We start from the raw sequence: 12440 nt of genomic DNA on the forward strand, positions 1-12440 counted from the left end.
ACATCTACATGCAGGTGACACCATGATGGAAGAAATAGTAAGGTTACTCTACCCACTCTGAGGAATAGATAAGGAAGATATCTACCTCTGAAGAGACAGGACCAAAGGCTTTAGGAAGGAACTGAGAGTTGCAAATTCCTAAGTGATATGGTCTCTAGATGGGTTCAGAAGGCAGTCTTTAAGCTTCCATGAGGGCCCAGGGCCAGTATTGGGAATTGCTGGTATAAAGAAAAAGAGCAAGGTCAGAAATGGACCTTTAAGTCTTATCAAAGGGCTGGGTGACATGAAGGACAGTCCCATCCATAAAGACATTTGACTGCCCCTGGCTACAGGATCAAACATAATCCTTGTGGTCCACTCTTCCAGAAAACACATGGAAGGCCACAGGTGGCCCATAGGATGCCTGGGAATAGAACAGCAGGGCTGGCAGGTCAAGGCTGGATTGGGGTAAGCTGCCTCATACTAGGCAAATTCCCTTTATTTCACAATTGGCAACACACACACACACACAAACACACACACACACACAGGAATGAGAGCTATGCCAGGAGGTGTCTTTTTACTTCTTTTATTGAACTCCATAAATATTTTCATAAGGCTTTGTGTCATTACAACATTTTTTTTGTTAAACATTTTTTTAACACACAACTTTGACACTTGTTTGACAGAGTCAAACAGTCAGATAAAAGAAACAGAAGAACAAACTGGCAAATGCAGAGCAGCAAGGGTAATCAAAGTCACTGTTGCCCATCCATCCACCCCAGCCCACCCATCCCCAAAGCACTAAAAGATCACTATTTGGCTTCACACTAGAATTGTTAGAACTCTCTTGTTGCTGTTCTTATAGATCCATTAGAAATATACACATAGAGAGAGGGGGAGAAAAAAATAATAATTAGATGTCTGTCTTAGGACTCCCAGTAGTAGGTCCCATAGAACACATTAGCAAAGCCTTTTGGAGAGCAAATCCTGGCCTCATTGAGTTGAGGAAAAGGGAGCTCGGGGCCATGTGGAAATGAGAGGATTACAGAATTCTTGGGGTTACCATTGCTGTCAGGACACAACAGGTCAGGATACTGAACCCAGGTATTTAATTGGGCTCCCCTTGGGGCTGTTGGCCACTGGTCTGCTTTGATGCTACAGGCTGTGGGAATACTCCAACCAACAGGGAGATGATTTCTTGTTGTTCACAAATTACTGGCATCTGGTGATGCCAGTGGGTTCAGTAGAGAAGTGAGGGTTGAGAGGTAATATCCCTGATCATGGAGCCCTGGGCACAAGGCCCAAGGAGGGAGGAAATGAGAGGGCCTAGTTAAGAAATGTAGGCCCAGAAACTTGTCCAAGCATCCCCTCCCGGTGTGCTGCCAACCCTCGAAGAAGCATGTCAAGGCCAAGCCTAGTGAGGAGGAGTGAGAAGTAGGAAAAAGAGGTACACTGAAGGGAGGCCTGCACAGCTACCAAAACACTCTGTTTGCCAGACAGGATATTCTAGCCTGGGTGCTGGGCACCAGGTGCCTTGCCAAGGAGGCTTACGTAGTTAGGTCATGTGCTGACCAGCGGTGGCCAGTCCCGAGCCCCGGCCCTCTCCCCAGATTAGGCTCATCCTTGACTTATAATACAAATCTGACTTGGTTGTGATGGAATAGAAGCTTAAATAGCTTGTAATTTGATTCCCACAAAGAAAAGATTCCCAGGCTGTTTAATGCCTGGTCTGGATCAGGAAGCATAGAGCAGTAAACATGTTAGCTATGCTGAAGCCTCCACACAGCTATGGCTGCTGCTTGGTAAGCTGAAGTCCTTTCATGATGAAGTCTTCTCCCATGGGGTTTAGGACAGACTCACAATCTCCACATTCCTCACTACAGTGGCTTGCTCTCCACAGCAGAGTTCATCCTTATTCCTTTATACCCTTTTTGTTGTTCAAGGTCTATCCATGAAAAGGGCTCTCTGTGGAGGAAAAACAGGTACTCCGACACCCATAGGAAGCCTGCCTCTTTGTGAAAGAAGTTCAATTTTCCCAAGCAAAAAGCTGGCCAAAAGCTAGCCTAAGGGTAGCAACCCTGCCTCAGACCCCTTATTCAGAGGGAAAATTGCCCCTGGGTCCCGCACTCACTTGTCCCAAATGTCCTGGGAAGAGAGGATGTTGGAAACAGGGCCTTCTTTGAGTGCCAGAACAGCTTTAACTATATCAATACCAAAAATCCTCCTGTGCTAGGATGGCAGGAGAAAGAAGAAAGAGAGAGGGAAAGAAAGAAGCCAGGGAAGATTGTCCATGCAATCTGTTAACAATGGGAGAAGTCTCACACAATTTTGGGGTGGTAGAAAATGCAGGTACAATACTGTGGATCAAGGCTATCGCTTTCCGTTCCCATCCCTGTTCTTTCTTGTAAAAGGTTACTATCAGCCTTGGACCCTGTCCAGGTCAGTAATTTGAAGGCAGCTGATGATCTTGGTCAGGTGGGCTCTGTCTTGAACCCCTCCATACTCCTATCAACACTGCCCAAACATCTGTAAATGGGAGCAGGGACAACCAGGACACTGAACTGATTGCTGTAGGGATCCCTGCCCTAAACCTATCTGGTACTAGGGGGCAGGTAAATCCCTCCTCTGGGAGGCAGAATCTCAACCTCTTTGCTTCCAGTTCAGATCTTTTGGGCTAAGGGAGAGACAGGCCTAGGAGGAGGCCTATAACAAAAGTGACTTGAAAAAAGAGAACACCTGGATCAAATTAACCCCTAGATGTAAAATTGCAATAACCCAGCAGTGCTGCAACATGGGAAACCCCAGTGATAGAAGAAACAGCCCAAATGCAAAATGTTCCCTGAACAGAAGTCCACTCAGCATCATTATAGTCTGATACTCCCCTGCTTCTGTTTGGTTTTTTGATCTCTCCACAGTACCTAAAACACAGTAAAAGCAATAGGAATACTGAGCAGTTATGTCACAGGGCACAACAGAGCATGTCCAGACTGGCATGACTGAGGACAGAGGATGCTGAAAAAAGGTTATTTGGGGCAACTGCAGGGCTGAAGGAACATTTGAAAATGATTGGCTGAAGGAGAGGATAAAAGGAGATCATTCCCTTCCTCAATGGAAAGTAAAAGAGGCAAAAAAACCCCAAACCTCCCAACTCTACCACATCAAATAAAATTAAAAATTCATCAACATCAGTATCATCAGAAAAGAAAAAAAAAATACAAACATCTATGGTAGTAATGACAAGGCAGTGAATCACTCACAGGGGAGCAAAGAGATTATCTTAACAAGAAAAGGAATAAATAGAAATGTCAACTTCTGAAAGCAAAGGGAAGGGGGACAGGGTAAAAATGGAAAACTTTTAAGACGGGATCACATGTTTGGAAGTCATTGGTACCTCTTCCTACCAACCACAGATTTCACTTCCCCCAAAAAACAGAAAACACTTTTGTTCCTTATCTCTCTCTCTCTCTCTCTCTGTGTATGTGTGTGTTTGTGTGTGTGTGTGTGTGTGTGTGTGTACTCAAGGGTCTCTGTGTGTGTGTGTGTGTGTATAAATTTCAACAGTGCTTCTCCGAAAAAAGGTCCATCTATAAATATAATTTTATTTACTTTATTTTAAAATTATCTGCCTCCCTGTAGGTATCATTTTTTGAAGGGGGTTAACCTGCTGAAGTTTTGCCAGAATGGTGACTGACTGCGCTTGGGTTCGGTGAACTCAAAGACCTGCGACTGAGCGATGCCGTCGGGGACCAGGTACTGGCCGTGGTTTAACGGGTCCTGCGGTGGTGGGTAGGACGGAGGAACTGAGCGGGCAGAGTTGACACCTAGAGTAGATGAGAGATCAAAGGGAAAGGGTATAAGTTATGTAACAAAGGGCTTCTCAAATTACCCAGTGACCACTCTGGGCAGACAACTCAAGGCAGACTGGTTTAGAGAGTGTAAACTAGTATTACAAATCATCCAAGGGGAGAATTCCTCTTTCAAACAGATTTTGCAATACCATGGTTACTACCGCAACCCTACACACTTCCACATCTAGTCAGGTGTCAAAGAAATTTTGGGTATTGCTATAATCTATTTTACAGGTGAGAACACTGATGTCTGAAAAGAAATGTCATACCCAAGGTCACATGGTAAGTTAGTGACAAAGCAAGGGTTAGAACCTACATTCTTTGACTTCTCAGTTCAGAGCTCTTTCCAAGACACCAGAATCCCTTATGCAGGGCTTGGTCCTGTGAAGAACCCAACACACTCTATTTCTCCTTTTCCAGGTCCCCCCTGGAAGTTTTAAAAGAGCCTGGTTAAGAACTATTGACTTCAGGATAAGTTTCTGGGAGAAATTTTCTAAAAGCATAAGGTACAAGTGATTTAGTGTTCTGTCCTGGGTTGAGAGTGATGAACCTGCATTTAATAGGGAATTGACATTAGTGGGTGAAGGAGAAAGTAAACTTACTATCAGAACGTATAATTCATGGGGAGCAAGGAAGACAGAATATATGTGTGTCTTTTCCAACTGAATAGCTTAAATGACACTAACATTAAAAGACTTCTCAACATTTGTAGATAGGTTTGCAACCATCAAAGCAAAATCCACATTAATGGAGGATACCAGGAACCTGGAGGCCTAAAGTGAAAGTTTAATCCTGATCTACATTCACAGCAGAATAGGACGAGACATACAGCATACAATTCAGACATGCCAGGAAGGCTTCTCTGCTGCTCCCAAATACCTTCCTCATCTTCTACTCAGGGTCTGAAATTCCAACATTACAGTTACTTTGTCTTTGCTTGATGACTAAGTTCCTTTACTCTGGAAGTAGTATCATTTAAGCCATCATCAGCCATTGGCACTTCAGTGAGAAAGATCAGATTCTTTTCTAAGAGCTAGTTTTGCAAGGTGGTATCAGAAGTATTAGGGTATTGAATGCCAAGAGACAATACAGAGATATTAGAGAGGGAGTTTTGTGAGTACTGATTTTTTTTTTTTTTTAAAAAAGCACTTATTTGAAATCATTACAGATTCACATGCAGTTTTAAGAAATAATAGAGATCCTGTGTACTCTTTACCAAGTTCCCAGTTTTCCCAATGGTAACATTTTGCAAAACTTATAGTACAATATCACAGCCAGGATATTGACATTATAACAGGATACAGTCAAGACATAGAACATTTCCATCATTACAAGGATCACTGTTGTTACACTTTTCTAACCACAATCTCTTCTGGGTATATATCTAAAATAAAGGAAATCAGTATGTTGAAGAGATATTTGAATTCCTAGGTTTATCACAGCACTATTCACAATAACCAAGATATGGAATCAACCAAAGTATCTGTCAATGGATGAGTGGATGAAGAGAATGTAGTATATATACACAGTGGAATATTATTCAGCCACAAAAAGAATGAAATCCTGTCATTTTCAGCAACATGGATGGAACTGGAGCTCATTATGTTAAGTGAAATAAGCCAGGCACAGAAAGACAAATATCAAATGATCTCACTCAAATGTAGGAGCTAAAAAAGTGGATTCCATGGAGGTAGAGAGTACAGTGATGGTTACTAGAGGCTTGGAAGGATGGTGTTAGGGAAATGTAGAGAGGTTGGTTAACAGATTCAAAAATACAGTTTGATAGATGGAATAAGTTCTAGTGTTCAGTAGCACAGTAGGGTAACAGTAGTTAACAATAATTTATTGCATATTTCAAAATAAATAAAACAGAAGATTTGAAATGTTCCCAACACAAATAAATGATACACGTTTAAGGTGATAGATATCCTAATTACCCTAATTTGATCATTACACATTGTATGCATGTATCAAAGTATCACATGTACTCAGTAAAGATGTACAGTTATTACACATCAATACAAAATAAATTTTAAAATTAATTGGGCATATTTGTGTACATTTATTTCTGGGTTCTGTGGCATTGATCTAATATATCCACCCTTCTGCCAAAATTACATTGTCTTGGTTAATATAACTATATAGTGAGTGTTGAAACTGGGTGGATTGATTATTCACATTTTATTCTTCTTTTTCAAGACCATTTTAGCTATTCTAGGGGACTCATTTGATTTTGTGCTGGCCCCAAAGTCTCTGGAGATGGAGTCTGTGCTCATAGCCATGGGGAGCTGTATATTGATCATATTAATTAGGTTTATGTACCAGGAATTAGCATATAACTTTCAAGAAGTTATACATTAATTCTTAAAATGAAAGCAGCATGAAAGACAAAGGTCAAGTGAAAAGGCCTTTCTTGGGGCTAGAACTGATATTCTCTACTGTTATTTCAGCCAGGCTCCCCGTGTCCCAGAGCAGTAGATTGAGTTGATAATGTCCCAGTGTTACAGATGGGATTGGAAGGGGACACTAGAGTAGTACCTATCCAGTGACATCTGCATTGGAGACCTCTTAACAATGCCCCACACTTCCTGCGATGGGTCATTGAAAAGGTCAAGGAACCCAGCTTTCATGGTTATCTTAAAGAACCCCTTCTTGCTCTTCCCATGTACATATTGTAACTACTGAATTCCTACATTTGAGAACCACTTCCACATGTATGGCACTCTTGAGTCTCAAAATATATCAGTTATTACAGCCCTGGACTAGGAGAGTCTTGAAGACCAAAAATAGAAACAAGGGAGGAGATTTGCAGTAATCTTGGGAGGTTTGAAACTAAATGAAGCCGGGTGCAGTGGCTCACATCTGTAATCCCAGAACTTTGGGAGGACGAGGCGGGGGGATCACCTGAGGTTAGGAGTTCAAGACCAGCCTGGCCAACATGGTGAAACACCATCTCTACCAAAAATACAAAAATTAGTCAGGTGTGGTGGCAGGTGCCTGTAATCCCAGCTACTCGGGAGGGTGAGGCAGGAGAATCGCTTGAAACCAGGTGGCAGAGGTTGCAGTGAGCCGAGATCACACCATTGTACTCCAGCCTGCACGATGAGAGTGAAACTCCATCTCAGAAAAAGGAAGGAAGGAAGGAAGGAAAGAAGGAAGGACGGATGGAAGGAAGGAAGGAAACTAAATGAATTTCTTTGAAGACTTTAGAATTGCTGTTAAGGAAAGAACTGTTCAAGTGAACCCAGTATTTAGACACTGGGAGACAAGAAAGGCCCTGAAAGGAATGGCCTGGAGATACATAGGGTGGGGAAGGACCTTGACCAAAATGCTTGGCATGAGTTAGCAGGGCTATCTTCTGGTTAACTAACTCCTGGTTGCTTTATAGATATTCCCTTGTTTGAAGTGTTCTCAGTGAAAAGACAATTCAGTCTCAGATATGCTTGAGGAAACTGGGCTTGGATAAAAGAGTACCATAAAGGTTAGCATGGTGGATGTGATGGTTAATAGTGTCAACTTGACTGGATTGACGGATGCAAAGTATTGTTGCTGGGTGTGTCTGTGAGGGTGTTGCCAGAGATTAACATTTGAGTCAGTGGACTGGGAGAGGCAGACCCAAGCTCAATCTGGATGGGCACCATTTAAACAGCTGCCAGCATGGCCAGAATAAAAAGCAGGCAAAAGAACACAGAAACACTAGACTGGCTTAGCCTCCCAATCTACACCTTTCTCCCATACTGGATGCTTCCTGCCCTCAAACATCAGACTCCAAATTCTTCAGCTTTAAGACTCGGACTGGCTTCCTTGCTCCTCAGCTTGCAGATGACCTATGGCCTATTGCGGGACCTTGCAATTGTGTCAGTTAATACTCCTTAATAAACTCGTATATATATCCTATTAGTTCTGTCCCTCTAGAGAATGCTGAAGAATACAGTGGTGGAAGTTGCGGAAATCAGAGTGAGAAAGTTCAGAAGTTGAGAGCATCCAGGAGACAATGGCAAGCTGTTAAGACGGTATCCCTTTTGCAGCCTGAAAACTTCAGTTGGCTGGGGCTCTTTTCTGCTCACATTTTTGTCTGAGGAATTGGAGCAAAATCTTAGAGTTATGTTAATATAGGCCATATCCTTACTGACATTAACTCCAGATTGCTTTCTAACACCATCTCTCACATGTTATTATAGCAATCAAAGGTTGGGAGTTAATTCCCCACCGTAAATTAACTCCCAACTTTTTGGTGGCTAATTAAGGCTGGCCTTATTCCCTATATAAGGGGAATCACAGTCCCATGACGAGGAAAAGAGACAATAAGGGCCTCCCAAGAGCAAGAAGTAATAAGCAATTGAAGGGGAGGCATGTCTAGTCAGCAGAGCTAGGTTCACTGCTTAACTGGAAATCAGATGTTCACAGGCATTCAGCCTCAATCAAAAGGAGCTTCAATGGAAAAAATTAGTGCTTTACATGGCTGCTGGAAATTTCAGGAGACTTGAATCTGATCATTTTGGATGGTGATTCATTCAGAACCACAAAGCAGACTGAGAAAGCAGAAGGAAAGGCCTGGGGAAAGTAAGGTCTCATTAAGATTGCCCACACCTGGGGACAGTGAAAATGGTTATCAGTAATAGAAGCAGCTGTCAGTAATTGATGCAAGACAGAAAACCAAACTCTTCTTCCAAGCATGGGGCTTCATCAGGACCCTGAGATGGAGAGGAGAAAACAGTGGACTCTGGGTCAAGCCAATTTAAGGTTCAGAGTTACTTCACTCGAAGACCCTCAGCTACCTCATCTGAGAAATAGTTAATACTGCCCAGCTTCTCAGGATTATCATAAAGATCAAATGAAATAACTTATATAAAGTGACTGACACTGAATAGGTATTCTAATAAGCAGAAGGTAGTTCCTTCCCTTTGACTGAGCATGGTAGTTTTCTTCTGGTTCATGATAAAAGAGAAACTAAAGCTTTACTTCAGATTTGAATTGATTTGCAAGGTATTTTTTCTTAAATACTTTGGCTTGCAGTTGAGAGAAAGAAAGAGAATATCTGAATCTTTTGTCTTGGCTCAGTTTGAGGTTCTTTATTGTGATTCGGGGCTCCTGATTTGGCACGTGCCCCCAGACCAGTGACAGAAAGCTGAACAATATCTTTATATATTTTTTTTTTTTTGAGATGGAGTCTCACTCTGTCGCCAGACTGGAGTGCAGTGGCACAATCTCGGCTCACTGCAACCTCCGCCTCCCGGATTCAAGTGATTCTCCGGCCTCAGCCTCCCCAATAGCTGGGACTAAAGGCATGTGCCACCATGCTTAGCTGATTTTTGTATTTTTAGTAGAGACAGGGGTTTTACCATGTTGGCCACGCTGGTCTCGATCTCCCTGGTCTGCCTGCCTCGGCCTCCCAAAGTGCTGGGATTACAGGCGTTAGCCATCACGCCCAAACTATACTTACTAATAAAGCATATATATACTACTGTCCATTGATCTCTAAATTATTAGTAAAGTTTCTCTTATTTTTAAGTAAGAAGAAAAAGAGGAACAGAGGTTCTCTTTTTGCTAAACTCAATGAGCTATCTTTGGACACCAACACCCTATACCATTCACTCCTTAGCCTTAAGCATTTAAAACCATTTGCTCCGTCATCAAGGACACCTAGGGACCTGGATATTCCTTCACCACCCTCAAGTAAACCTCAGCACAGAAATGGGCCTAGGAATATGTAAGCATATAGCTTTTGATTCCACAGTCTTTCACAGAGACTGAGTGGGGCTGAGGAGGTAAAGGCAGCTTTACCTTTTTGCTTAGGGACTTTTCTCACAGTCATTGCAGCCTGCCTCTTCTGGTTTTCAGAAATTTCAAAGCCTAAAAAAGAAAAATATATGATTTTTAAAACGAGAAACACATACCCTTCTTGAGTGTATAAATGAGTAAACTTTTCTGTAAGAAAGATTTGGTAAGACATAAGACATAACAAAAATCTTGAAATATAAAAAAAAAAAAAAAAAAAAAAAAAATCATTCCCTTTAACCCAGTAATTTCTTTCTAGGAATTTCATTAAGGAAATTTGTCACAAACTTGAACAAAAAGTTAGCTACAAAAATGCACATCACAGAATAGAGAGCCAAAAAAAGAATCATGGACATGGGCTAAGAGTCTGTTAATGGAGAATGGTTAAATAAAGCATGACACAGGGAAAAAAAATATTTTGTAACCAAAAGCAAAACTATAAAAAAGGACATAGTGAGGCAAAAGATATAATTCAAAAAGAAAATATATATACAGACAATAAAAGTTTCAGAAGGAGGAAAAAATCAAATGGAAAATAGTAATAAAGAAGTAACAGAAACTTGGCTAAGGGGAAAAAATATATATATACTTACTGTAGAAAGAGTAAAAGGTTTTACTAAGTCCCAGGCAGGATGAACATACATAGATGCACATCTACATATTGACTAGTATAATTCCCAAACTTCAGGATAAAAAAAAAAAAAAAACTCTGACAAGCTTCACAACAGAAAGGACAGCTTACTTAACAAAAAACAGACATTATATTACTAGAATCCTCATCTGAAATATTGGAAGGAATAGCCTTCTTCTTTTTTTTTTTTTTTTTTTTGGAGGCAAGGTTTTGCTTTGTCACCCAGGCTGCAGTGTAGTGGCATGATCATGATCATGGCTCACTGCAGCCTTGACTTCTCAGGCTTAAGCAATCCTCCGACCTTAGCCTCCTGAGTATCTGGGGCCACAGATTCATGCCACCATACCTGGCTAATTGTTTTTAAGTTTTATTTTTTGTAGATATGGAGTCTCCCTGTGTTTACCAGGCTGGTCTTGAACTCCTGGGCTCAAGCAATCGTCCCACCTCAGCCTCCCAAAGTGCTAGGATTACAGGCATGAGCCACCGCACCCAGTGTAATAGCCTTATGAATAAACCCTGGATCAAAAGGAAACCATACCTGAAGTTATAAAATATCTAAAAATAAATAAAAAGGACATTTTATATTAAAACCGCCCTGGGAGTGTCTGCTTTATGCAGGTGTAGATAGGGATGAAACACGTCCTAGTCTCCTGCGGCACCCCTAGGCTTGCTAGGATTAGGAAATTCCAGCCTGGCAAATTCTAGTCAGACCGGTTCTCTGCTCTTGAACCCTGTTAAGATGTTTATCAATGACAATGCGCACACAGTGGGACATGGAAGTTCATTAGTGATTCTAGTTTCATCCTGACCTTGTGGTCTCGCCCTGACCTTCTGCGTTCTGATCTTTTGTTGCCCTTAAAGCATGTGATCTCTGTGACCCACACCCTATTCATACATTCCCTCCCCTTTGAAAATTGCTAATAAAAACTTGCTGGTTTTACAGCTCAGCGGGCATCACGGACCTGCCAACATGTGATGTCTCTCCCGGACACCCAGATTCAAAATTTCTCTCTTTTGTACTCTTTCCCTTTATTTCCCAGACCAGCTGACACTTAGGGAAAATAGAAAAGGACCCACGTTGAAATATCGGGGGCTGAATTTCCTCTGATATCTGGCGCCCACATGGTTTTTTTCCCAAGTGCACGTGGGAACCTGATTCCCTTTGGTAGGTGTGGAGAAACATCATCGGTTTTGTCCACAGAAATGCTTGTTTGACTCCCTGATAACTGGTGAGTAGTCTGTGTATGGTCCAGGTTAACTATGGGTCATGCAGAGTCTAAAGGTCATGCTTATCTCTGCTACATTAAGCTCCTGTTAGAACAGGGCGGTGTCCGAATAACCATGGAAAATATGGTCACTCTATTCAAGGTGGTGGAAAAACACTGTCCTTAGTTTCCTGAAAAAGGAACCCTAGATGTAGAACTATGGGATCATGTTGGTGCAACATTCTGGGAACTGGTCTCCACAGGGAATTATGTTCCCGCCACTGTTTGGGGTGATTGGGCCTTGGTAGTGCCATCCTAATGCCACACCAATCCCGTGATCCCCTACAGTTACCATAATTCTCTGAATCTGATGACCCTCCACCTCTTCCTCAACCATCCTCTCCTGCATTTACTTTGTTATCTGATCAGCCTCTCTCCCTTCAGCTACTCCTCCCCCATCTGACAATGTTGAGGATTCAATGTCTAACTCTGGTGACTTTGGATTACGGTCACCCCCTGATGATCTTATTTCTTTTCCCGAAGAGCTGGTACCAGTAGCTCCTGCGGCCCCGACTCAGACAGCCTGGGACCATATATATGTAAATTCTTCTCTCTTCAAACCTCCAGAATCACCTAATGGCTCCGGGACCAAACTACAATGTACCTATAATTATTCAGGCCCTCCCCCATCCACTTCAGCGCCTCACCCTCTTGTCGTTTCAGTTCCTCAACCGGTCAGTTTGCCATCCACTCAGCCTGCTCTGTACCCTTCTTCACACATGGATGCCAGTAATCACCAGTATACTTCTGCTCCTTCTGCTCCCTCAATACCCCTTTCTCACATTCTCATTCCAGTCCGACCCCCTCGCCCTCAGTTTCCCTTATCTACACATGCTTTTCCTGTCACTTCTATGCCAACTCCATCTCAGATGCCTACTCTTGAAACTTCAATGCAATGCTTATTATGCCAAAACAAAGAAACAAGTGGATTAGATT

The 12440-nt window shown here is 42.2% G+C and overlaps 1 protein-coding gene across 14 annotated transcripts in view; it reads right to left on the reverse strand.

The window, feature by feature from the left end:
• Positions 1–552: 552 nt before the first annotated feature.
• The window catches only part of ARHGEF9 (Cdc42 guanine nucleotide exchange factor 9), a 156008-nt gene continuing 144120 nt past the window's right edge, over positions 553–12440 (reverse strand). For all 14 annotated transcript variants that reach the window (XM_009199283.3, XM_009199279.3, XM_003918948.4 and 11 more), the window contains 2 exons: positions 9615–9683; positions 553–3803 (listed from right to left, as the gene is read on the reverse strand). In XM_009199283.3, the coding sequence (XP_009197547.1) occupies positions 3622–3803; positions 9615–9683 (251 nt within the window). In that variant the 3' untranslated portion in view covers positions 553–3621. The remainder of the gene's footprint in view (positions 3804–9614; positions 9684–12440) is intronic.

This window comes from Papio anubis, chromosome X, assembly GCF_008728515.1.
Source record: "Papio anubis isolate 15944 chromosome X, Panubis1.0, whole genome shotgun sequence".
Classification (NCBI taxonomy): domain Eukaryota; kingdom Metazoa; phylum Chordata; class Mammalia; order Primates; family Cercopithecidae; genus Papio; species Papio anubis.